This window comes from Manacus vitellinus, unplaced genomic scaffold (assembly GCF_001715985.3).
Source record: "Manacus vitellinus isolate BGI_N305 unplaced genomic scaffold, ASM171598v3 scaffold_15_pilon, whole genome shotgun sequence".
NCBI lineage: Eukaryota > Metazoa > Chordata > Aves > Passeriformes > Pipridae > Manacus > Manacus vitellinus.
This window is the reverse complement of record NW_021939122.1, coordinates 16,895,119-16,922,716: the sequence shown is the minus strand read 5'-3', so window position 1 is coordinate 16,922,716 and position 27,598 is coordinate 16,895,119. Positions and strand designations below refer to the sequence as shown.

The following is a 27,598-nucleotide window of genomic DNA, read 5'->3' as shown; positions in this document are numbered from 1 at the left end:
CTTTGTTTCACAGCTGTGACAAGGAAATCGTAGTCTTGGGATTTAACTACTTCTGCTTGTACAAAAAAAAATCCAGTGCTATGTGAGTATCTTATAAACATCTTATTACTTTTTAAAGACAAAACAACTGTAAGAGAATTATGTTTCAGTTGGTAAAATTATGGTATTGCTTGTCCTGTACTTTCTCTTTCTAAATTTATTTTTAATATTAGGTTTCAAATTGCAGTTCTGGTGTGCAGCATTGATACTGAGAGAAAGAAAATAACCAAGGAGATACCAGCTCAGGCACTGCATGTTTACTGGAGATTTTACTCTTTTTTTTTTTTTTTAATAGTACTTAGTTCATTAGTGTACAAATATTCATATTCTAAGAGTTGGGCAAGCACAGTGTGCAGTCCTGCCATGTCTGATCGCTTCCCAGTAGTGGAATTCCATACATTCCTTGCATCCTAGCTGCGTGTAGGAGCCAGCTTTCTGAAGATGTGATGGCAGCTTGTTTATACTGAGAAATGGGACAACTTTTGCTGTTGATCTCACTGGAGGGGAGGGCTTAGTGGTTTTAGTAATTAAATTTAAGACCACAGAGTTCCTGGGTTCAGGTAGCAGTAGAGGCAGTTTAGCTGTTCCTCCATCTGAAACAATGAGTGTTGTGAGCCAAAAACCCCGTTTTCAGTAGGGGAGATTCAATCAATTTCTTTTTTTCACAATTTATAAAGTTCTAATTACTGATTCTGGTTTTGAAGATAAAAGCAAGCCAACACATGCTCAGAGAAGCACACCTCAGCTTCTCTCTGGACATTTCCCCCTTCCCCTTGCTGGTCTCCAGTCCCTGTCACACATTATACTCAGTGCCTTTGGTGAGGCAAGGGTGGTGCAGGAGACTGATATCAGTCCACTGTTGCTCCTTTTTCCTTACTCAGTTATTTCTCTGTAAGTTCCTCTGCTGCCTGCAGTCCTTTAATAGTTGTACCTCCTCTTGAGTCTCTTCTCTGTTCGTGCTTGGGACAACTAGTTTGCCTCAGCATTCTTCCAACCCTGCTGACCCTCCTGCCCTGACATAATTTTTGTTTCTCTCTTAGCTGTGCTTTCGTGTCTTCTCTGCCCTGGCATTGTCTCCTGTGTCTCACAGAGTCACAGAATGGGTCAGGTTGGAAGGGACCACAGTGGGTCATCTGGTCCAACCTCCCTGCTCAAGAAGGGTTATCTCAGAGCACATGGCACAGGACTGTGTCCAGACAGGTCTTGAATATCTCCAGTGAGGAAGACTCCACAATGTCTCCAGGCAACCTGTTCCAGTGCACATTCACCTGCACAGTAAAGAAGTTCTTCCTTATATTCAGGTTTATATATGTATACATATACATCTCTGTTTTGCAGCATCCCTGGTGCTCTGGTATCTCTCTTGCATCTCCTGCTGTTTGTCCTTTCCATGTTTGCCATCTGTTTTTATGTATAGGCTTTTGCAGAGGTGCTGTTTGCTCTTCTGTTTTGAAGTGCAGTGGATCAATTTTGCCAATTGCTGAGTTGGTTGGCCCAGCTGTGACCAGCTAATCCCATACTTGGCTACCTCCTACACAAGTCACCACTGCAGCACCCTCCCTATTGAAGCCCTGCTGGTTATGGTGAATACAATTGATTAGACTGGAAATTATATGGTTGCTTTCCTTGGATGAGAATTCAGAAGGCACCACTTTTAAAGGTAGAGTCTTGGCAAAGTGAAATTGTTTAAAATACACTAAGCTAAAGAAATATTTTTCCAGAGGGGAGGTAGGAATCTTGATAGGAAAGAGCTTGCAGGTTAGGATGATAATTTGGCCTGCCACTGTAGGAGTGTCAATTCTTTTTCTGGAAAAATTAATGTATACCAGGGGAAAAGACCAAGTTCTACTAATCAAAATGTGCTGTGCCCTTTGGGTGGGAACAGGATTTTTTTCTTGTTTGTTTCTGGGGGCAATCCATAACTAATTTAAAAAGGATTATTTATAACAAAGTCGATTTTCCACCTAGAGGACAGTCAGTATCCCCAGAAGGATGATTAATCCTTGCCTTCGTTCAGCTTGGATAGTTTTCAGACTCACTAGGGATCTGGCTGAGGAGAACACTTAGGCATTGTCTTAAGCCTGTTCTATTCAGCAGAGTGCCTTGTTGAGTCTAATTGAATCACTGGGATTTAAAGCTAAGCGAGTGTTTCAGTGTCTTCTCAAAGTTGGACTCCATTTATTGAAATTTTGTGATGTTTTTGAAGCAAAATCGTGCATTTTATTAATGATGATCATTTTGTGTTGTGTATTAGCTGCATTGTTGTGTAAGAGACAACGAGATAAATAATTCTGGATTTTTTATGGACTTATCTTAAAGTGCTAAAAAACCCATAAATGACAGAAGTCTTGTGTAGATCATCATGTACATTACCTATTATTGTATTCCATATAGACAGGAAAACAGAAGCAGGAAAGCTAAGGAATCCCCTCAAAGCTACAGAGTGAGGAGCAAGTGCTAAAATGAGGGTCAAATCAAGTAGTGCCAGCTGTTCAGAAGTGAAATGTTGTTGCTTTTATGCCATGCAGGAGACTAATAGGCAAGGTTCTATAAACAGTGTCAACAGGGTGGGTAGCTCCCTAATTCCCACTGCTATTAGCACCACTGCAGTATCACAGATGTTAGTATAAACTACATGGCAATATTATGGAACTTTGTTTTCAGCATCTTGTTCAGAAGCAGGATCTTAAAATTATATCACATTAAGGAAGTGATCTAAATATAAGTACAGCCTTGCAGACTAGTGAGGGTTATTTTTTATTACTGCTGGACCAAACAAGAGTCAATAAATTACTTCTTTATCAAAGAAGCAGTTGGATATCTATTTTCTTTTCTGCAAAGACACCTGAAAACAGGATTTGATAGATTTGAGAGTGCCTATTTGCTATCCAGCACTCGAAGTGCTGTCCAGAGGAACAGGCTGTATTCAGGAGCACTGTATTGGTCAGTACTTTCTCTGTGATAGTCCATCTACCATAGAGTGTTAAACGTTACAGAATCACAGAATCACAGTACCAATAAGGTTGGAAAAAACCTCTGACATCATAAAGTCCAACACCGTGTCCACTTTTTTCTTAAACACCTCCAGGGATAGTGACTCCACCACCTCCCTGGGCAGCCCATTCCAATGTCTCATCTCTCTTTCTCCAAAGAAATTCCTCCTAATGTCCAACCTAAACCTCCTTGGTACAGCTTAAGACTATGTCCTCTCATCCTGTTGCTGGACTTTAATAGCACATTGTTATTTATTGTTGAAATAATATCCCTCAAGAAACTGACTTTATGCTGCCAATATTTATAAGGTCTGGGTGCCAACGTGGGCAGCTGAGCACAAGGCAGGGCCTCTGAAATGTCTGGTTTATCAGCTCTGTACATGGCAAACTGTCCTGGGAGTCAGGAGCCATGTAGAGAGTTATGTTGCTCATGAATGTGGGTGTCTAGTTTTAGTTTGAGGCTGTTTAGCTCAGCCCTTAGAAATGCCAGAAGTGAGGGACGTACTGAATGGTGGGCATTTACAAGATCCTTGATTGAAGGAGAGTTTCTAAGTGTGGGGCACAGAACTTCCATGGTTTAAAAGTGTTAGCTGAGGACAGGTCTCTGCAAGGGTCTTGTACAAAACTCTTGGTGAAGTTCATGGTGTTAAGATAGGGGAGATTTTACTACAGATTCTGTTTTGAAAGTATCTGGGAGACCACTGACTTAAGCAGATCAGTGTTCCTCTTCAGATAATCTCAGGGTAAACAGTGGGAGAATTGGCTTTTTAAAATTAGCATTTTTATATTGACTTACCTCAAAAGGGAATTTAATTCATTTTACTGTAAGGAATACTCCTGCAACCTGAAAAAAGGAAACGTAGGGGAACTCTAACGAGTTTGTTGCTGCGGACTGGAATCCCCTTGTGTGTTGTTGTTTGGGTAGCTGAGGGGCCTGTTTGACATTTGAGTGCTATTACGGGTAACCACCAGTCATCAGTAACCCAGAATTTCCATGCTGTCTGGAAAAAGAAATCATTTTTTTCTGCTAATTTCAGCAACTTGCTTTCATGCAGCCTTGAGGATCCTTGAGGATTTGCAGTGAATAATTTGACACTTGTGTTTATTCATTGTTGTCAGTAAGGTTTTGATGGGGACATCAAGTGATGTGTATGCGATGGTCGCTCAGAGTACTCTGAGGAGCTCTTGAATTTCCAATTACCCCTGTCCTATGTTAGAAAAAAGCCCAACCAAAACACTCTTTCGAAATAGTGACTGATTTTCTCGTGTATGGTGGGTGTGTTGAAGGCATAACTCAAAATTATTTTGCCATTTACAAGGCTGATAAACAGTTGCTACATGTTAGACTCACAAGTGTTAGGTGTGAGAAGCATATGCTTAGCATGATCCTCCAGCCCTTCAGTAAGGAGTTTTGAAGGGTGAGTTGACTATCTTGAAGTACCGTCCCTCAGTAAGTTGGTTGTGTAACTAAGTGTAGAGAACCTTTGTGGATGTGATGAAGATCGATAAGGGCGTTCTCAGAACATCAGATAAGAGTCTGGGTTCACTGTCTTCTTATCACCCAATTTGTATCACTATCTGTCTTGTGAAAAATTACTCTGTACTGATGTAGAAATATAGCAGACAAAATTCACTTTGTATTTCTTCCCTTTGGTTTGCTAACCACTAATTGGTAATCCATCTGTTAATAATCACATTGAGTAATGCAGGAATGGAGGTTTGATTCAAAGACTGGCTTGGCTTAGTCAACATTTGTTTGAACATCGTCTGTTTCTCAGCATGTCTTAATTTGCTGCATACTTCATTGGAAGATTAGTGCCTTTTCGTTACTGAAAATAGTTTTAAAACTCCCTATTGCTTTTTCTATTTAAGCTTAAAACAACTCCTGATAATACTCAGTTAACAAGCTGTCCATGACTCTTCTTTGAAAGGATTATAATTTTTCTTACACAATAATTGTTGTGTAAGATATGTCATGTAACAAATATAAATGGAATAATTTTACCAAGTCATTTTGTTCTTGCAGTATAGATGATGCTTTAGAATGTTTTTTGTTCACCTACCAAGTAATCAAAGGCAAACACATGTGGACAGATGTGGTAGAAGTTGCTCCTTCATTTGCTGACTGTTGCTGTTATAGAGAATGACAAATACTTCTAAATAGGCTCTGATGCTTTTGTATTGAGAACAGCATCAATAACACTGCTACAGTTTAACTGGAGTGCTGAGTTAGCCATGGGGTGTGTTTCTACCTAACAAACTGAGAAAGCACTCAGGCTCCTGCTGCTGAATTTGAAGCAAGAGTAGGATATCCCAAGGTTACTGGATAGTTAGGCAAAAGGGCCTACTAAGACCCGTTAAGATTTATGCTTTGTCACTGAGAAACTGTGGAAATTGTGCACTAAATAGACTATCAGAAGCTGTGGTATGTCCAGATAAGGTTATAACCCTTACATAAACACAGCCAAATTTTCTTAATCTCTCAATCACCATCAAAAGCATGGCAAACTGGATCCATCAAACACATTTATTTTAATTGCAGAACCATCACAGCTGCATTCTTTATTTTTGTGTATGTTGTAGGCGATCTTTTCAGAGAGGATCAAGCAAGTGCGAGTGTTACATATTTTACTTAATACTGAACCATTCATATGCATAAATCTTTATACAGCTGAGGCCTTAGGGCCTGATCTTGTAGGCCGTTCTGTGGGGAATTAATTGTGGTATCAAAGCTCTAGGTAGCAGGGAGGGATGGGAGGAGGATAGGAAACAGCAGGAAAAAGAGCAGAGAAAATAAGCATGTTTGCACTTGTGTTCTGAAACTAGGAAACAAATGGGATTTTTTTTCCTGCTGTATTTTAAAGCTCATTATTTCCTAGCCTTTTTACATATTTGTATGTATGTGGCACAAAGCTTTTTATTTTTGTTTGTAAATAACATAGGAGCCATCTCACATGGATTTTAAGCCACAGTTATGTTTTGGGTTATTACCTGGCACTTGTATCTCTAAATTTTTGTATTTAATTCTGTTAGCTGCATTAGCTCCATGAATGTGTTATGCATATCTAAAAATAGGACAGTACTTAAATACTGGTTTTCTTACTTAAAAGTTATATATGTTTCATCTTTTATGTTTAAAATTTGCTTTCTGGTATTGAAACCTTTACATCCTATTTTCATGCAAATAAATTTTGATTTCTTTACTTACAACCTTTTCTCAAATGTTTTTGTTGTGAACAACCCTAACCTATAATCTTAATTTATGTAGTTATACTTGTTAATGTCTTTATAGGTTGTTTTTCCTTTAAAAAAATACATTTTTCAAAATAGCAATGCACCCCTAGGGTGGACATGTGGCATGTCTTCTGTTTTGTGAAAATCTTTTAGTTGCTGCAGAACCTGTCAAGAGTTGTGGAGGATGGGGTGGAAAGAATTGATACCAGTCTGTTCATTACTACCTTGCAATCAGCCCCATGTCTGACCATGAGATGCTGAGTTGAGGATAAATAGCTCTGGTGTACTTTGTTTATTCTAGCTGAAGAACTGAGGCTGAGAAGCCTGTGTTATGGTGATAATTGAATAAGACACAGGCTTCTATGGAAAATATGAGAAAACGTTTTAAAAGCATGGCAAAAAACTACCAAGTTTAAGATTTATTTTTTTTTTCTGGCTTGTTTTAAAAATAACTGCTCTAGATATCTATAGACAGCAAAACTAGTTTTAAGACAAATTGGCACACTGTAGGAATAAGGCAGATAAATTTACAGGAAGAGAGAGCTTTATAATGATTCTTCAGATCTGGTTTGAATGACAGTAGCATGAGCAAGCTACAGTCTAGGATTTTCCCTTAGGCTTTTTCTTACATGTGTAGGCAAGCAGCTCACTAGTATCTCTTTATGGGAGTGCCTCCTTCCAGGATTTCCTGGAATTCCTGAAGATCCCTCTCTGATACCTGTGGCTAATGACTGCAGTAACATTTTTATCAGTCTCTGACAGCTGGGAGGTTTGATTTCAGTCTGAGTCACTGTTGGTCACTTTAGCTGATAGGATTCTTATAGATTTGAGATTCAAAAACATTCTGCAGATAAGCAAAATGACAGTGCATTTTTCACCCCTTCCTTTCAATAGGTATTTCACTAAATCCTCCAGTCTCCACTGTGCTGGGCTTTTACAAAAGAGGAATTCCTTGGAGACTGTGCTGGTTATAGACAGACAAGCTTTACAAACCGGAGGTTACAGACAGTCACCTTTGTGAGAAACACAAAGGTGGGAGAAAATTACTTCTCCCCTCTTTACAACTGAGCATGGAGAAGAAGCGATAAGGCAGATTTGGTTCTTGAACTTGATCCTCTGGTGTCTCTCTAGCATCTTTCATCCCAGGACAGATTTTCTCACAGTGTTATCCTGTGCACAGTGCCCACCTGACTTCCTCTGTCTTGTCCCAAGCAAGCAGCTGCCCAGCTGAAGTGACACTGCAGCCACTTGGCAGCATCAGAGACTGAGGGAATTTTTATTTTTCAAGTTTTGAACTGCAAATCCTGTAAATTAATTTAAGAAATTATAGCCTCCAAAGCCATGTCAGGTATTACAGAGAGAGAAGAGACGGCAGAGAGAATTGTCTGTAGGATGATTTGGTTGCATTGACTGCCTTGGCAATCTCTAGCACAGTCATCTTACTTTCATTCCTGAAAGCAGAAAGGAAAGGAAATTCAAAACAGGCTAGCAAAAAACTTACAGTAGTTCCACACCATTACATTTCTGCTTTTTCCTTCTTAATAGTTCAGTCTTTAGCCAAGAAAACACAGCAGCCAGTTGAATTGTTAGCATTTCAGAGCATGCTGTCTGTGGTAGGCCACTCAAGATACAAAGGACATGGCTGTGAAATGCTGGGACCCCCCTTGCCCGTGCTGCAATGGGCACAGCCTGTTCTCAGTGCTGTGCAAAAGAGCCCAGAGGTTGTGGAACTGTAAGCCATAGAAATTGTATTTCCTAGCATAAAGTTTGAAGTTACATATTCTACAACATGGTTGGAGTTGACTGAGCATAGCTTCAGGTTCCTTTGTGAAGGTATTCATACAAATGGGAAAATGAAAAAAATTAAAATTAAAAGAACAATAGCCCATATCCTCCTCTTCTTTTAATTTAGAGGAAGGTGGTTTTTTACTGCAGTTTAGAGCAAAGCTGAACCCAGCATATTTAGCTGTGACCTCTGCCTTGCAGCATTTGCCTAGCAAGGTGTTTCCCAGAAGCTTCATCCTGACTTCCAATAAAAAGCAAGGTATTTTCTGACTTGCAGCAGATACATGGAGTCTTGCCAGCAAGAATCTGCACCTAAGAGTCACTTAACTTGAGCCTTTGATTTCTAACAGTTCTGTGTTCAGGGAGAGAATCATTAATAAAGCAAGCTGCAGTATTTATTTTCATTGCTTTCTTTATTCAACAACTGTGTCTCTTTAGGTAGTTGCTGTAATTTTCATTCCATAAAGGTTCAGTACAAAAACTGAGGTTCTTTTTTCTGGCTGATGCAACAAAACATATAATTGTTATTAAACCCTCATACAATGATCTTCTTTACATAAAACACTCCAACAGGACAGTTTTAAACTTTACACAGTAAATTAAGTCTTTCACTTTGCTCAGAAAATGCCTTTGGTTTCTCATATGAACATTGAGTTGTTAATGGCCTTTCCTGTCTCCTTTTCTTTTTAATTGTTTCTTTGCAGATCTGGGATTATTTTGAGAAGTTTAGATAAAATGCAGTAACAAATATGCTCAAGCTGTTAGAGTTGCTTTGAATTTACATCAATATAGTGCTGTTGCAAAATGTAATGAAATCAACATTGCATGATTCACAAGGGAACATAAGGAATGACAAAAATCATGGTGATATGTATGCTTAGTGATGTTAGCACAAAGCAATACTCCAGTCACAGAGACTGTTTTCCTCATGGATGAAGGTGCTATTGATTTTTTTATATTCTCTTTATTTCCCCCAAATTAAATTATGTCATTCAGACTTTCCAGTTGTCCCAGTCAGTGTACGTGTTACTCTGGGTAAATTGGATATTTAATGAGACATTGATTTGTCTTATTGGAAACCTAAATGAGTTTAAGAAAGCATTAATTATTAATTATTTAATCATTTAAGCTGGTATTGAAAGCAGGAGTGGAAGTCTCCACCTGTCTTGTCTTGAAAAATTCTTCTTTGTATGTCCCTGACCTGTGCCCAGCAGCATTGGAAGTTGAAAATATTATACAGCAACTTGAAAATTTGGAAAAGTTTTGATGTTGATCTCTTGTAATTGTAAAGACTATAACAGCTTTGACTTCTATAAGTACTGTAGCTTTCAAAAATTCATACTGAAAAGTGTTGAAAGAATAAAAATAAGACTAAACATTCAAAGAAATTGTTGCATCTGTTTGATCTGCGTGCATGCTTCCAGCATTCCTTTGTTCAAGTGAAGACACTACACTAGTTTGTTTAACTAGAGCAAGTTTAACAAATCAGTTGAATTCGTAGTCCAGGTACTTGTGATGGAATGACATTTGTTTGGAACTAAATCCATTGTGTTTGTAGGTGTTTGCACCTTGCTGATGTGAGCAAGGCCAGTAGATACACTGTGTTTAGTGGTCTGTGCACCTTGTTTTACTGGTTGAGCCAAGCTGGTGTCTGACATGATTTGCACGTAGACAAGTATCAGCTCACATCGTTTTACTGGAACTGGCAAATACCTGACTTGTGTTTATGTTGCACACCCATGCTGTAAGTATGCACTTTATGATATGAAGACAATCATCAGCCCCGGTACTGAAGCAAGTACCTGTTGCTCTGGTACCATCTCTCCCTCAGAAAGTTGTTAACTTACGTTCTTTTAATTTCTTTTGGCTGGGAAGGCAGTCATAGTGTTGATAAATTTGGATGTGAAACTTCATTAAAGGCAACACAGCTTCTTAAGTTAGTGTTTGTCCACTCACTTTCTAAGGAATGCTGCTTCCAGAAATATGATGGATGTGACCATATGTGACCACTGTCTGACTTAACGTCTTAGATGCTTATGCAACTCTTTCCATCCTAGCGCCCAGGAACCTTGTCATGGTATTTACTCTCACAGCAGGGTGAGGTTAACAGTGCTGTTACACCCAGTTTACAGGCAGAGACACTGGAAACACAGATAAACCAAAACATTCAAATAACCTAACTTTAAACTGGTAGGTCCCAGGCTCAGAGACTTAGATAAACTTAACTGTCTGACTTTAGTCCTTTGGAGTTAGAGGATGTCATCCAAAGAGCCCAGATACCTGTTGTAGAGCAGGGGTTGGAATCTGGATTATCCAGATCCTAAATTAATGTCCTATTGCTAATTATACTGTCTGGAGTCTATTATTGTCTTAGACATGATCTAGAGTTGCCTTATTGCATCATTGCTGCTAGTGCTGATGCCTGAGAACATATCCTCTAGCATTTAGTTGATATGGGGAGGGTTGATGCAGGCAGAGCCTGAATTATTTACTCTCTCAAGATGTGAAATCCCTGTAAGGAGATGAAAGCAGCTCCTGACTCACCTTTTCAGACCCAGGGCAGTTCACAACTGACATGTCCAGTAAGCTGGCTGGACTTCAGTCAGAAACATTTCCGTAAGCTGCTTGTAAAGGTATTTCACTTTTTTTTCCTTCAAATCCCTGTTCTGTCCTCACTGGTAACTGTAAAAGGTCACCTCTGTCACTGAAAAGCCTTGTGTGTATTGCATATATCCAAAGGAAAAAGCTTGCAAGCAATTCCTTACAGGAAGGCAAAACTCAGTTACTCAGTTTTGACCTACAGTGCCAAATTCAGGCCAGTAAGACAAGCACCATAATTAGCTTCACTTAAGAGATCAGCCTGGAAATAGCAACTAACAGTATTTGTATTTGTTTAAATGGCTTTAAAGGCAGAACTGGAAAGAAGCTGCATCACTGGACCAGTGTTATTTACATTTATTTACTCTCCTAAAGAGAAAAGATTGTTTCAGATCAATAGCAGAAGATCTGGAACCTGGTGTGCAGAATGTTAGTGTCCTCCACATGTGAGTTGAAGAGAGCAGAATGTTGCAGATGCAGATTTCACATTTAACCATATAAATCATAGGGAACATTTTCCCAAATTCTTGATCCAGCTCCTCTTGTGAGCAACTTTAAAAGTCCATTCTGTTAATTTTTTTCAGCTGGCATCAGGCACATCTCAGGGTATTTGGTTCTGAGAGGGAATTTTCCTCATGATAATATAATTTGCTAGCACTTGTCTCTATGGTTCTTTCTTTGCTACTTTCTTCCTTTCCTTCTCTCTTTCTCTCCTTCTCTCTTTCTTACTCTCTTTCTCATTGCATAATCTATGTGTTTCCTTGGTTACCAGTCAATAGTCTTGTTTGGAAGAATAATAACTTCCACTCTAGAAATAGTATCACACTGCAGACTATTAGATGAGGTTCACTCAAGGTGAGGCATTCACTGGGCTCTTCACTGGAGCTCCTAATTTAAATACTGGTTGGCATTACCAGCTGCATTCTGTTCACCAGGTTGGGCTGAGTAACTGCTCAAGGGAAATAGGTGAAATGAGGCTACCAGAGAAGAGGGTGTTAAAAACTTTGAGCTTGAGTAGAGCAATTCAGCTGTTCATTTTCTTTGAAGTTTGGTGTGGGAGGTGTGGGTGGTGGTGGTGGTTAAGAACAAACAGCTACCATATTAATTTGGCTGGACTTATAACAGAAATTACTTAGAATATTTGTTATTCCTTATTCTTGATGCTGTTACTCCCCTAATCACATATTAGGCTTTTTATTATTAATCTTGTATTTATATAATACAGAATGATAGCAGCAATTCTTCACTAAGGTATTTATATAGGAGCGTAATATAGAAGGAATTCATGAAGTGATGGGTCTAGAAATTGCTAGAAATTCATTGAAGAAGGGGAGGAATCTGGTGTAGTAAATACGAGCAAAGTATCTCTTCTATTGCTGTGTAAGCAGCAACTTGAAAAACTGCATAGTCCTTGTGGGGGTGATGTCAGGAATTGATCAGGAAAGGAAAAGATCTCCAGAAAACTCCAAGATAAAATAATGAAGATGCTTCCCAGTGACAGTGAGAGGGATGTAGCTGTATCAGCACTCAGTCCTTCGCAGGCCGGGAAAAGAAGGACAGGAACGGTAAAAGACAGAGGCATGGGTAGAGATATGTTTTCTCTGAGATGTTCTGATGAGCACCCCTAGTTTGAGAACAACATTAGAAGGAGGCAAACTTTCTACTGCTAGAATGGGATGTGGGAGGGAGAATTGAAGGAACATAGGTTTGTTTGGGAACATTCTGGGTAATACTTTCCACTTCAAATGGTACAGTTTAGGTTAAATCTTGCTCTGGTTTACAGCCATGCGTTTCTGTTGGAGCCCCAGGATGCCACAAGACACATCTAAAGAAAAAGTTAAACGTGTTTTACAGAAGCCAAATGTGGAGCAATTAAACTTTTATTATGACAACGAAATACACGAACCTTTCCTGTTCCTGTCCAAGCTCTGCTAAGGACAGTTGGATGGCTGATTACCACTACCTGGAATTGTGTCTCCCTGACTATATTTCTGCCTACTCATAGTTTCTCTAAGTTGAATGCAGAGAGGAATTTCTGCTAGAATTAATGGGAGTAGAAACAAATAATGTTGTCTTCTTTTCTCTTCAGGAGTGCTTTCCCTGTGTCTCTGCTGTAGCAAAAAGGAGATGTTTGTAGTTTATATTTACTGTAGTCATTTCATATAGAATGCCTGGTTTATCTGGTTTCCCAGAACTTGATTTGGCATTGCTTTCCTTTAATCCTTTTTGCTTAGATTATATTTTTTTTCTTGGATTAAATTAGCTCCTCCGTTGGAGAAGCACACACTCATGTTCTTGGATAGAAAACTGTAGGCATTCTGAAATGCTCTGTGGCACTGAAACTGTGGGGACAGTTTTTCTTCGTCTTTCCATGGCAGCCTCAGTGGAAAGAGGTAGTAGTTGATGTAAATGGCTTAAACTACTGGTTTATGAAAAGACTATATTTAAATAAAATGGTGGTGACTTTTTAGATGAGCCTAAAATAGGACCAGATACATTTGTATTATGGTCAAAAGTGTCTGAGAACACAGAGTTATGTACAGGAGAAAATATTCTTTTTGTTTGGGTTGAAATATTGTTTGTTTGTTTGTTTTACAGTGGCCCATCCTCAGGAGCCTCACCACCCCTCTGAAAAGCCAGTCATCCACTGCCATAAATGTGGGGAGCCATGTAAAGGTGAAGTACTCCGTGTTCAGGCCAGACACTTCCACATCAAATGCTTCACCTGCAAAGGTAAGACCTGGATATTGATCTGTTAGAAATGAGTGTATTTATGCACTGGTACCTTGAACCAGTGATGAGAGGTTGCGCTTCCTGTGATCAGCCAGTTACAGATATTCTCTTTGCTCAGTACCTGAAGGATTTGAGGGTAAGGAGGGTCAAGAAAGGAGGTGAAATGACTGAATCACACATATACCAGCAACGAGGTGGTTGACACCGCACAGAACAAACTCAGTATGCAAACATCTGCAATTTAGTTGAATTACATGAGACATTTCGTTTTATGGGGTGGGGGAGGATGAATTTACTACCACTAAAAATCACAGAATCACAGAATATCATGAGTTGGAAGGGACCCACAAAGATCATTGAGTCCAACTCTTAGCCCAGCACAGGACCATCCCCAAGAGTCACACCATGTTCCTAAGAGCATTGTCCAAATGCTTCTTGAACTCTCTCAGGCTTGGTGCTGTGACCACTGCCCTGGGGAGCCTGTTCCAGTGCCCAACCACCCTCTGGGTGAAGAACCTCTTTCTGAGATCCAACCTAAACCTCCCCTGACACAACTTCAGGCCATTCCCTCAAGTCCTGTCACTGGTCATCACAGAGAAGAGATCAGTGCCTGCCCCTCCTCTTCCCCTCATGAGATCTCTCCTCAGTCTCCTCTTCTCCAGCTGAACAAACCAAGTGTCCTCAGCTGCTCCTCACACGGCTCCAAATCAAGGCCCTTCACCATATTCATCGCCCTCCTTTGCACGCTCTCTAAGAGCTTAATATCTTTCTTATATTGTGGTGACGAAAATTGCCACTCAAGGTGAGGCCTCCCCAGAGCAGAGCAGGGCAGGACAATCATCTCCCTCGACCGGCTGGCCATGCTTTGCCTGATGCACCCCAGGATATGGTTGCCCTCCTGGCTGCCAGGGCACCGCTGACTCAAAGACTTGGAACAGCACGTTCTGTTCTGAATACTTATGTGTTCATTCTTGTTCTTTTCTCCTGTACACTGGGTGCAAGCTAAACAATAGAAAATTGTACCTGAAAGAAATAAAAAAAAAAACTTAGCTCTTATTAATTTTATTTGCAGTTTTATTTACTTCATGCAGTTCTACGTAGACAATGAGTTTCATATATTTCCCAGACAGTGAATTAAGCTTGGTCTTCCATGCTTTTGAGTCTCTGGGCCTCCCTCTCCGCTGGCTAGGATTTTCCAGGATGCACACACGCTTTCATGGAGGCCTCACCTGTTTTGGAGCCCAATTTGGTTGTGTGTGTAAGGAAGCTGCATGGCAGGCAGCTGTGTTATGGGAAGAGCTTTGCCTCCTGTCAGCCCTGGTTCTTCAAAGGGGTTCTAAGGCTTTGGGCTGTGGAGCTGCCTTGGGAATGGGGAGAGAACGACCTGTTGCACAGAGCGAGGACCTGAAGGGCTCTCGGCAGCTCCAGCTCATACCACTGAGCCCTCTGTGACCACAACAAAGACTCACTGTGTTTTTTTACAAAAAAGAGGTTTAATGAAGCGTTAAATAATTATAGAACTATGCTTTGTGAATTCATGGCCTTTGAAGATGGGTGTTCTGGAGCAGGAGGCAATCCTGACTCCTTCATACAGCTTCTGTTTAATGAACAACAATGCAGCACTGGCTGAATTAAGTAACTGCAGCACGTAGGATGAAAGGTGAGAATAAGGAGAAATACACAGGCCCATGTGGAACAAGGGAAGCACCTGCTGATTCAGTTCCAGCATAGCACAGGAGAGATACAATCAAAGGGCTTCAGGCTCCAGGTGAATGTGGCCAAGCTGGTGGCAAACATGGAGTAGGGTGCTGGAGCAAATCAGAGTAACTGAGCAACTAAAACAGAGTAGAAGAATCTGTATTATGTAGTTTTTCACTTCTATTACACCTGTTACTTTTTCTGAAAGTCCATATCTAGTGCATGTACTGCAGATCCAGACTTTGTAAAGTGCCTCAAGCCCAGTTCCTGAGTTTCAGTTATATTTTTCATGTTCTAAACGTGGGTGGAATAGTACTGTAGTGTGATTGCTGAGTTCTTCTGCTTTCTGAATATATGGAATATAGCAGAAAATAGAAATAGTTGTTTTCCTATGTTACTAGAAGTCACTTGAGTTACTTGCATGTTGAAAAATGAATGGCTAGAACCTAAGAAATTATGTTTGTTACCTGTGGTTTTTAATTAAATACAACTAAATAGCTCAAAAAATGCTTAACTTTCTCCTCGATATTAACATCTTTCATCTGTGCCAAACTGGAATGGCATCAGCCTATCATGGAAGGCAGCAAGGAGCACTATCTGCACTATTTCTGAAATGCTTGGGGAAATGTGTATCTCTTTCTCTATTACAGTTGCTGTATTTCAAGCAGTACTTGATGCAATATAATCCTTAAGCAGTTCAAAGCCAGCAATTGTTTCTTTTCTTGTTTCTGCCTGTAGTGAGTAGTGGTCTCAATTTACAAAAGACACTGGATTAGGATATTTTCAGCATCAGGCCAGCTGAGACCCTTTGAGTCATGAAGGAGAATGGTAATTCAGACCAGGCAGCAAACAGTGTGCTTAGGACCTCCGATAAAGCAAGGGGGCAGATGGAACAGGGCTCTGGAACTGTCCTGATGAATGCACCACATTAATCTTGCAATTTTTTTGGGTTTAATAGCTGTTTTTGTGCTTTGACTATTCTGTTGGTTGGGTTTACTAGGATACATTTTTTCCCCTACCCTAGAGCAATATCTAAACTCATCTTGGCTTCTGTTTGTGAAAGTATTTCCAATCTAATGATGGTTTAGTATTCTGTAATATTATCTATCTCATGACTGTTTACATGAAGATCACCAGAGAAAGGAGAGATATAGAAATATCATGCAAATGAAACTATGATTTATATCATTAACTTTTTAAGGAAAATTTGAGTTTGTGAAAGGTAACTGGTTGCATATGTTCACTTATTGTTTAGTGGGAGGGGGTGACAGTGTGGCTTCTGCTGGTTGTAGTATCTGCATGTTCCAGTTTGAACTGAGAAGGTCAGTACTGAATCTTAAGAGACTTTTCCCATGCTGCTCATTCAGTTTGTGCCTTATTATTTGGGTTTGCCAGGGAGTGTTGTCTGTTTAGAGTTCAGTTGTCTTTCACTGAAAGAAAGGAAAAGGGTGTGTATGGGAGGTTGCTCCAAATCCTGTTTTGAATCTTATACCCGGGCTGCAGATCTTGTATACTGTTTGCCTCTCTTACTTAAGTGAATACAGTTTTTGTTTAAACCATATAGTTATTTACTTACATTGCATGTTGTCTGACCATATGCTTCATACAAGTGGGACACAGCAGTTCAAGTAAGTGGGGTTTTTTTCCTCTTCGTCTGATGAGTTTTTAATTTGACATGACTGCGACTCCACAGGAGGTGTATATACTCTATAAACCCTCCTCAGTTTATAGAGTAAGTTGTTAGCTAAAGAAAACAGCTGATACGGGGACAGAACTTATCAGCTGCATCTACAGGTGGCTTCCTTATCTTTCTCTTTTTTGTATACTAAACTTTGCTCTTGAGACATCTGCAGCATGAAAGTCTTGAACAAGCTCATACTTGTCTGACTGTTTTCATACCTGCTGAAAGTGTTGAAACTTTTACTCAAAGACTTAGAAGATGTGGAAAAAATTCATTTCCTCATAAAGCTGTCACACTAGTTGTGTAGTTGCAGAGTTTCAGTGTGATCCTGTTCTTTGCTCTGGTATGTATTTCCTTTTTTTTTTTATTGCCATCCATGCTCTCAACTTTGTGTTTACATCATGCTGTAATGCTGCTTCCCTAGGTTATGTCAGAGCCTCTTAGGCACTCCATGCCTGCTTGGCATGCATGTCAGTGGTGGCTGTTACACTGAAGGAACACAGTGACTTCAGTCTCCGTGCTGCATCAGCCAGCCCAGGACATGCTCATGCGTCATGTAATGTGATCAGACAGTCGTCTTCCCCTGTAGTTTGGTGCTGCATCCATCTCTGGAATCTTTCTCAGAACAGAGTAATAGCTTCTTGACAAAGATGACAAGTGAAACCTCCATGGACAGATGTGTTCCCATGCCCCCATGATAAGATGCACCTCGCTGTGACTCTGCCTGTTGAGAACCACGTGTGTCCCGCTGGTCGTCCTATCTGCCTGGCATGGCTGGCCAGTTCTATTTGTGGCTCCTGATAAGAGCTGGTAGAAAAACAAAGAGCTGAAAATGGTGTGGCTGTCCCCGGGAAGGTGAGCTCTGCCGGCCCCCCGATAGGCAAAGAATGTCAGGCAGGCAGCAGCTGACTCGGAGCTGGAGTTAACAAGGGAATGATGGACAGAGGAGGGATAAGAGAGATTTAGGAGTGCTCCTGCAGCACAATTCAGAGCAGTTGTCTTTTGCTGTTTTATAACAAAGTCACTTGCCTTGCTAAGGATTTACACTGGTTTGTGTTACAACTGCAAATTTAATTGGATTCTGTGTTACCTCCAGTTGTAATAAGTCTTAAGTTCTGTTTTAGTAGGAGTACACTACACTTACCATACCAACTTGTTAATGTCTACCAGGCACTGGAAGCAGCAGGCTGAGAGGAGGGAAGGTTAAATGAGGAGGTTGGAGGGAGAGCAGATTGAGCTGGAGACATCATTGGTTTTGTCTTTAATAAGCATTAAAATTAACAAGAATGAATTCGTAGCTTATGAAGAAGTAAAAAGTTTCTTCTAAGTATATACAGGGATAACCTTTCTGGAAAAACTACGACTACTCACCACAATGCTGTTCCATATGTAACTGTGTGTGGGAACAGGCCCTAAATTACTCTGCATGAGCAGAGATTTTAATATCTCAATTTAAATTGTGATCTGATACAAATGATAATTTTCTACCATTGTCAGTTGATAACAGTTCATTTTACCTTATTCCATGCACTAGGAGAGGAAACTTTGAGGGTAGAAAAATTGCTATAATAAGGCTTTATTATTAAGCCTGTGATTCATCTTCTGGGCTAGAGGGAAATGCTGGTTTCAATACACTGTATTGCTTAACAGAAAGAGCTTTAAGCTTTCATAGTAACAATGTAAAAGTTTACATAGCTTGATTTTGGTACACATAGAGATCAGTTGCATTATTAACAAGGTAGTGTAGTATTTGCAGTAGGAGTATTTCAAATAGACATTGTCCCTGTTCTTGATGTTGAATATAAATTGGAAAACGTAGTTACCTTCCCTAGGGTAATATAAACTAAAAGATATTTAATCTCATAGATAAGCAGTCCTACCATAAGAATATAGATGGTGTCCTAAAGTTTTCTAGCCCTCACTATCATAGAATCATAGTACGTTATAGGTTGCAAGGGACCTTAAAATCACCTAGTTCCAGCCCCTATGCCATGGGCAGGGACAGCTTCCCCTCAACCAGGTTGCTCAAAGCCCCATCCAGCCTGGCCTTGAACACTGCCAGGGATGGGGCAGCCACAGCTACGAGGCATAAACGTCTATAATTTGATTAAGCAATGCCAGGTGGAAATGTTTCACTGTGTATGTTTTATGTGCTATGGTGATATCAAATATCAAAAGGCAATTACCTGCTAATAATCTTGCTAATTATAAGGCCAAGCCAAGTCTTGGCATCCAGAAAGCATTCCACAATCCTAGAGTATTCCTCTGAGAAAAAACTTTTAGCTTCTATTAAAACATTGTTATAAATCAGCATAAAGCAGTTTCTTAATTATGGAATAAATGTGCTAATTTTCCTCCTTTGAGTTACATTTCTTTCAAGCTTATTTAGGAAAGCCCATATCAATATGTATTTCCAGAACTCTCTGTGGTATGTTTAGATTCCAGGCACAGGTCTGAGTTTTTTTATGTGATGGGTTTTCAGGACTACATCATCTGTAGTTCAGTGAGCTTGACAGGGAAGGGGGAGGGTTCCTAAGTTTAGATTGTGACTTTGAACTGGATCTTCCTCCCTTGAAGGACTGGGAAGAAGTTAGGGTCATGTAAGCAGACACTATATCAACAGTTGGAATGCGTTTTAAATCATTAGTTCTTTGACCTTTGATCTGTCATCAGATTCTTTCAGTGGCAGCAGGAGGAGGCTGCAAATTGGCTGCTGGGTAGTTAATGCTATAAATAGTTCAGTGTGAGTGGATGGAAAGTTTAAATATGAAGACATTCTGATAGTAGATATCCCATGCAGTGCTTGAAAAGATCTCTGCATTTCCATGAATACTTCTGAAGAAGCTTGTGAACTCCCCTTTTCAACTTGGTTATTGAAACAGCCTTTAACATTATCAAGTCAAGTCTTTTAATTTTTATCAAGAGTGTTTGTATTTTCTTTTTTTTTTTTTCCCCGTAAACCTGAGTGCTTTGGCTTTCATTTAAAGAAAAGGTAATTTCTAGTCATTAAAATATAAAAATTTTGGAAGATATGAGCCTGAAGTGCTCTAACAGGCAAATAAAACCAAAAAGGACAGAAATGTTACAGTATCCTGGTTTGAACGGTCAGGACTCTGGGGATCTGACTGAAGATTTGGAGGATTATAACTCTACATCCTTTATCCATGGTAGAAAGTGCCATAGAAGGACATGAGGAAGATTAAGTTAAGATTTTAAGAGTGAAAATGAAAGAGAAGTACTTGTTGTTGAAGAGATTAGTACACAAATCTAATGAAAAAGTGAAAAGGGGGGCACACTGTTTTTTGTGTGCACAGGGAGACCAAAGGAGGGAGATATGTTTAAGGACAGCAAATCAGGTTTGAACAGTTGAGAAATGGGATTTGGTTGTTCTGGGAAGCTAACAAAGGTTAAAATTTCTCCCATGTCAGGAAATGGGATTCAGATGTGAATTCATCCATTCAGGCTCAGTTACAGCTGTGAGAGTAATTGCCATTTCTGCATTTGCATCTCTTCGCTGCTGTGTCTGGAAGGCTGTTCTTGTTCTTGCAGTGATACCTGTTGGTATTTCACTTCAGGTTCAGTTTCTTCCCATTCTGAAGAGAAGAAGAGAAGGGACAGGCACTGATCTCTTCTCTATGGTGACCAGTGACTGGACCCGAGGGAATGGCCTGAGGTTGTGTCAGGGCAGGTTTAGGTTGGATATTAGAAAGAGGTTCTTCACCCAGAGGGTGGTTGGGCACTGAGCAGGCTCCCCAGGGCAGTGGTTACTGTAGCAAGGCTGACAGAGCTCAAGAAGTATTTGGCTGATACTCTCAGGCACAGGGTGTGACTGTTGGGGATGGTCCTGTTCAGGGCAAGGAGTTGGACTGGATGATCCTTGTTGATCCCTTCTAACTCATGATATTCAGTGTTTCTGTGATTGTGTAAAGTGGATCTTGCTTTGCTCTTGGGATTAGAATACTAGTGATGACCATTAGTTGATACTGATCTTAGTTTAGCTGGGCTTGAGGTCTCTTTCAGTGACCAAACATTTGACAGGAAATGAAATTAATTGCACTGCTTGGCTGATGTTGACCAATGCTGACAGATGCCATGTCAGATTTTTAAAAAGCTGCTGGATCCCTTTGAAAGTAGAGGGCCTGCAGGATGCTTTACAGGTGCTTGATTAGTGGGGCAGAGCATCCTTATGAGAATACAAAAAGTTGCTTGGGTTTGTCGTCAATGCATCCTTCATTTGCCCGACTTGGATGAGGTTTGGTTTTGTTCTATTCTTACGTTCTTTATTTGCTTATTTAAAATCTTTTTAGAGAGATCTCTCATCTAGATAGTTACAGCCAAGCTATCCCAGGCTAAACTTTGACATTTTTCCATTGATTGCATTTTCTTCAAGGTTCATTTCCCACAGACCCGTAAATGACTTTGATCTCTACCTCGTGCTTAGTCTAATGTGAAAGGTGTTTTAAATGGTTGAACGATTCCTGCCATTGTTCCCATCCTGCTGCATGAAACATTGGTATTTCAGTGGGGAAGTGGGGAAGCTGTCACACTGCTACATTATATACAGCTGTTTGCTTGCTGTTGGGCTCATGTATGAGCTATTGGCTGTTAGATTGCTAGAAAGACTGAAATATATGCATATAAAACGTTTCTCTGTGCAGTGTTGTTTGTATCTCCTGTGATAAGGAGAAAAGCGAAGACTGAAGGACTGAAGGCAGTGTCATGGCATTGATTGGGAAGTTGATCAAGTTAAAACATCACTTTTGGTTTCAGTTGAGTGAGTGCTTGCATTATATGCCCGGGGGTTTCACTCAAGTACCCCACTGAGAATAACTTGTGTCGTCATGACAGTGTCACTCAGTACTTGTGCAGGCAGGATGCTTGAAATGGAGGGTCAGGATTTTTCAAGGGAAGAGGAGAAGAGCCTGACTGGAGGCTAGAGGATGATTCCCAAGGGAATCTCAGACAATTTAGGAGAAGAGGGGAGAAATGCAAACTTATCTTTTGCTCAGGAGGTATATATATATATCTCATCAGTGTATGACAGAAAAAGTCTCCAGTGACAGGAGTGTGGCAAATGGTCATCAGGATTTCTGTTTTTTAATGATGCCTTGCAATCTCTGCAGTGGTAGTGCTGCAGCATGGCTTCTGAGATTTATCATTCTCATGTGGCCTTCTGATGATGCTTCGATGTATATTCATTCTTTAAATTACTTATACCATCAAGAAAAGTGTTGATATAAGAAAAAAAAGGCAGAGAAAGGCTTGAAATGCAGAAACTTTAATAAGAACATGAACCTTGCTTTCATCAATATGGGATTTGTTAAACTCTTACACGAAAAAAAGAAACAGATTTTTCCTGTGTATTTGTTTGGATGATGTTGATAAACTGAAACGATGCCAAATTCCATTCTACCTTCAAACAAGAGATCCATTATGCCCTAAGAATAGCTGTTGTATGAATATTTCCCTACTTGAGAACAGCACCATTATTCTATGAAGCTTAGAAATACGAGAAAGAAATAAAACCCCAACAGGAAATTGAATTTGCACCTTATTTAATGCATGGTAACAAAGCAGATCATTAGATTTTTCTTAATAAATAAAATTCACTTCTGCAAACTGAGAGCCCTCTCTCAAGAGGGCAAGAGTCTGCTTGTGTGGTTTTGTTTCTTCAGTGTTGAAACAATTTTTACTTAATGTCAACATAGAGTTATTTTACTAAGGGCCTGGTTTTTCAACTCTCACTGACAATAAGCCTGAGGAAATCCTGCATAATGCTCAGTAGGATCAAATCCTACTTCCATTCTCTTTGAAAAAATCTGATCTCTTCATTTTCATCATCTCTGTTAAAGCTGGGAAGTGACTCATCTTAAGAATGGTCCTGGTCCCGTGGAGATCCCAGGCAGTTGGATTGCTCTTGAGCAGCTGCATTTTGTCATAATAGCCCAGGTTTGCATACACAGACCCTGTAGCTTTGAGAGCTGACAGCAGCACTGACAGCGTCTCCAATCCTTTTGTCCTTTAAGGATGCAAAAAAGTAGCTCCAGAGAGTAGTTCAACACAGAAAAAGCTGGCAGGTGGGTGTTTTCCATACAGTGGGAGGCAGAACTGTATTCCAGCTTATTCCATTCACAAGAGAGGCAGGATTATTTGTTTGCAATATGAAATTCTTTGATATACAGACTCTGAGAAAAAGGCTGCGTTCCTCCTGGAGCTTTTGAAGATAATGGTTTTCTTTTTTCATTTAAAGAAAAATGCTGATTTTTTTTGTCTCTATGCTTGTGGTACCGTAGGGAACAGAAATGCTCCCCAGCGTCTCCTGTTTTAGAAGGGAGATCTTGGTCATGTAAACAGAATGTCTTCCATCATACTGAGAAGGAAGAATCTTAGGGAAATGTTACTCTCCTGTAGAAGTATTTCCATGTGATGGATGTTTACAGAATACTTCTTGCATTTTGCCTTCTCAGATGCAATAGTGATTTGTGCATCACTATTGGCTCCATGAAGTAATTCTTTCAAAGTTGTTTTTCCCATCAGTATAGGAAAAAACAAGAATATAGTTTGACATTTCCTATTAACTGTCATCACTTAGGTATAGTTTTTTCTTTGATGACATGATACGTGTATCACAGCAATTGCTTAGGTCACACCATTAGGATGTATTGTACATATGTAGCATTCACAGCTGATTTCTCTTCACTGCCTCTGCTGTTTGTGGCATGAATGTTGCTGGGCATATGGTCTCTCTTTTTAATAAAAAACAATCACAATTTGTACATCTTTTCTGTGTTACTTCTATAGTGGTCATAAATATGTGTGCTAAGGCACTGCGTTTCAGCTTGAAGGGTTATATTGTCAGAACCATGACTTCTGCACAGTTGCCAAAAGCAGGGAAAAAAAAAGAACAAAAAGCTGTTTAAATCCTTTCCCTGTTGTACACCAAGTGTGGATACAGTCATGTTCGTCCTTTCTGGTTTGATCTCTGACTCAAAGTGAAAGCAGCAGGCTGGAACAGCATTTTTCCAACCATGGATGTTAACAGTCTGGGTGACCCTTGTTTTGCCCATGTAGCTTAAAGCTGTGATTAGTGATAGGAACACATGTGCTAAATTGACTGCAAAAATCCGTTGTAATGTGGGGTTGCCAGAGTTTGTCTTTAATTCTTTCAGATTGGTGTGTGCTTCCTACTGTGAGAATGCCAGAGATGATGAATCTGCTGGTGGATCACTTCTGCTCGTGCCTGAATTCATGACTTGCCAGTATGAGACAGTTTAACTCAGAAATTCTGAGTTATTGACAAAATGAATTAGAGATTGGGTGGAAAGGAGACTTCAGAAAGAAAAGGGAGATAGAGGAAGCTTCTTTTTAATAACAGTAATTACTGTCTTCAAAAGACTTGCCCAATAATTTAGCCCCCATTTTTGTCAGTAGGCTTGAATCTCTGTAGCAATGCATGCAAAGACGGTAGAGCCAATAACTGGAATGCATGAATCCTTTCATTCAAAGTCTGTAGTGTTTTTTGCCATCTATGATCTGCCACAGACCTCTGTTGAAGCTGGATTTTCAGAAGAAGCTGGAACAGAGGTGGCAGTAGAAGTTCCTTTTGATCATCCCAGCTTATTAGACCATTGCCTTGGCAGGTAAAGAGGGCTGCAATGACCGAATGAGTTCTCCAAAAAGTGACTCATTGGTAGAACTGGGGACCATAGTGAAGAGCCAAAGAGTTCATATATGCAGCTTCTGAGGCAGATACAGCTGCATGCTGAGTGACTTCAACTTGAGGCTGAAATGTATATAGACTTGGATGTTAAAGCTACAAGTTAAATTAAAAATGTGGTTTAAATAATTGCACAGACACATGACTAGCTCTTTATGAAATTTAGCAGTTTCTGAAGCATCTGGTATTGACCACTCCATGACCATGCTCCAGTTTGTGCACTGTAACCACAGGATCTAATAGTCTGAATACTAAAGTAATCCCTAACAACTTTCTGACATTAAAGCAGAATTCTCAGTTACTCCATGACTTAATTGTAAGGATCCACTCAGAGTAACTTAGAGAAGCAAACCTATTTGGGTAGGTTTAGGTCTCGCCTCTGGACCTGCAGTGGAAAGTTACTACGTGGTGCCAACTCAGGAAGAGTCTAAGGTGATGTGGTGTGGAGGTCACAGTGCTTTCTGCCCAATGGTTACATGATATTGTACCATTAGTTTGAAACTAATATTTGAAACAAAATGGAGATCAGTAGAAGAAAACAAAGGAATGAAAGAGGGTTTTTTTTTTCTAGAGGTGTACCTAAAAACCAGCATGGAACATTTTGGAGCAGTAGTTCTTTTTAATTCCTCTCAGTCACTGATAATTCAGTTTTGGCTGCTTGTGGATTTAGTGCCACCATGAAATGTAATTTGTTTGCACGTGAAATATTATCATTGTTCTATGTAGAAATGTGAAACTGGAAAAATGCTAGTACTGATACTGCTTTAATTCTAAGCTGCATTATAGTATATACTGTTCTATTAATTATTGTTACAGTAACAGTCATTAGATATCCAGGGCTGGGAAACAGACAAACAGAATTTGAAATCCCTACCCCAAATGCCTTGCAATGTTAATTTTCAAGGCAGGTAGTTTATAAGATATTAGCCCATTATAATGGGAGTGAGAAAGAATGTTGGGCACAGTGTTGTGCTTGGGACTTGTGGCAGAAAGAAGAATTGAACATAGTTCCCCTGATAATCTTTCTGTATTTTGTATTTTAATTTTTCAAGGACTTTGTAACTGCAGGGACCTAGAATGCTTCTTATTTAGTTTTCCTTAATAATCAAAATTTCTGATATACAATATTTCTGATATTTGATCTAAATGTACTTGAATGTTTTGGAGAGGGATGAAATGGAATTGCTTGCAGAGTAAGCCAATGTCCTAGCCTGCTGTGAAGAGTGGTCTCTCTTATTGAATTACACAGATACAGCAATATACAGAGGAGCAGTAGGAGTGGCTGAAACCAAAATACCTGGGAGCAGCTGCATATAAATTTTTGGTGCTACTGGGAGACACTAAGTAGGTAGTTTCAAGTTCTTTGTTCAATCCAAGCTAAAGGCACAGTGTGAAATTAAATCTCCCATCTCCCATGGCACTCTCTTCATGGGATTTGGCTGTTATAGGCAGGATTTCTTTCTGTCTCTGTGTTGACCAGAAATGCCAATGTAGCACTGTGAGTATTTTCTTAAAGCAAAAAAGGCACCTGGTTGTGATGTGTTTTGGTTTGGGTGAGTAAGTATTTTACAGTGGAAAAACTGCCAAGTCACAGAAATCCTTGACTGGTTATTCACCCTTTTATTGTTACAATTATTTTTCCCAATAAATTTGTTCTTGGCCACAAGTCTCTATCCAAATATTAGAGTTGTTTACCTAATCCATGAAGTACAGGGAACATAGTGTATAAAAGACTAAAGTGAGATCAATTCAGATTAGGCACTCAAAGGTAATAGTAGTTCTTAGGATATTGATTTGATCAGAATACAGGTGGAGAATAATCTTCTATTGACTTTACTTGGTGTCCAATATACTGTTATATAGTTTGGTTGCATATATCATGAAGTCTGTATAGTGGAGATGTGGCTAAATTTTTAATGTTTGACTGTCTCTTCACTGCAGCTTTCTCCCAATATTTATATCTAAATTAATAATGTAAAATCACACTGAATATTTCAAAGACCATGCTTTTAAAAACAAAACTAAAAGTATTGGTGCAGCAATGGTGAAGCAGCTCAGTGCTACCTAGGGACTGGAGTAGTTAATCTAAACCAGGTAACATTTCAATAGTATTAATTATTTTCTGGGAGAATCAGCTCCTTGAAAGCTTCTTAAAGGATGTGGTTGCATAAAAAATGTATGCTAGTGTAAAAAATAGTAAAATCTGTTCTATTTATGGAATCATGTATTTTCTTCTGCTCACATCCATCCCAGAAGTGAAAGTAAGATTACGTTGGTACAGATAACTGTGATAACACGATTAACTGGATGATGCAAGGGAACTGAGCTCTTGGCAACTGAGGACCAAGTAAATTAAAGTTATGATGATGTGGACAAGGAGAATCTTCATTACAAGCTCTCCTTTAGCCAGAAAACACCAGCCATGTCCTGGGATGTCCAGGCACGTAGTGACAGCAGGAGAAAGCAAAAATCTGATAGAAGGGAGTAAGACCACCAAGGTCATCTCATTTGTCAGCAGATGACATCCTTAGTAGGTATATTTTTCTAATCTGTCTGTGTGATGTGTTTTTTTCCTTCCAGTGTGTGGGTGTGACTTGGCACAGGGAGGGTTTTTCATCAAGAACGGGGAATACCTTTGCACCTTGGATTACCAGCGCATGTACGGCACCCGCTGCAATGGCTGTGGAGAGTTCGTGGAAGGAGAAGTAGTGACAGCTCTGGGAAAAACTTACCATCCAAGCTGCTTTGCCTGTACTGTTTGCAAGTAAGTCATCCCTTTCAACTAGCATGGTGTGAACCCAGTACAAGGAAAACAGGGAAAAAGGTTTCACCATGAGACATAAGACGTATTTCTCTTTGGGAAGCAATTGGCTGGAAAAGATCTGCTGTAAATCTGACTTTAAGAGTCTTCAAAATGCCATTCATTTGTTTGGGGGACACAGCTGCTGCGTTACATATAGTTCCCTGTTCTCAGAAAGTTACCCTCATGCCTGAAGGAATTATCAGGCTTGGATGTTGAGGTAATGGATATGGGTTGAGTTGAGTTCAGGAGATCAGCCCAGCTTGGTTGGAGAAATGAGGTAAAGCAAAATTCTGGATGCTACATTTGGGCTATGAGAA

At 39.8% G+C, this 27,598-nt stretch overlaps 1 protein-coding gene across 8 annotated transcripts in view; it reads left to right on the top strand.

Moving 5' to 3' along the window:
- The window catches only part of ABLIM1 (actin binding LIM protein 1), a 146,325-nt gene that overhangs the window by 31,548 nt on the left and 87,179 nt on the right, over positions 1 to 27,598 (top strand). For all 8 annotated transcript variants that reach the window (XM_025894798.2, XM_025894800.1, XM_025894797.1 and 5 more), the window contains 2 exons: positions 13,248 to 13,382; positions 27,059 to 27,242. In XM_025894798.2, coding sequence (XP_025750583.1) covers positions 13,248 to 13,382; positions 27,059 to 27,242 — 319 coding nt within the window. Of the gene's footprint in view, positions 1 to 13,247; positions 13,383 to 27,058; positions 27,243 to 27,598 lie in introns of those variants that run through there.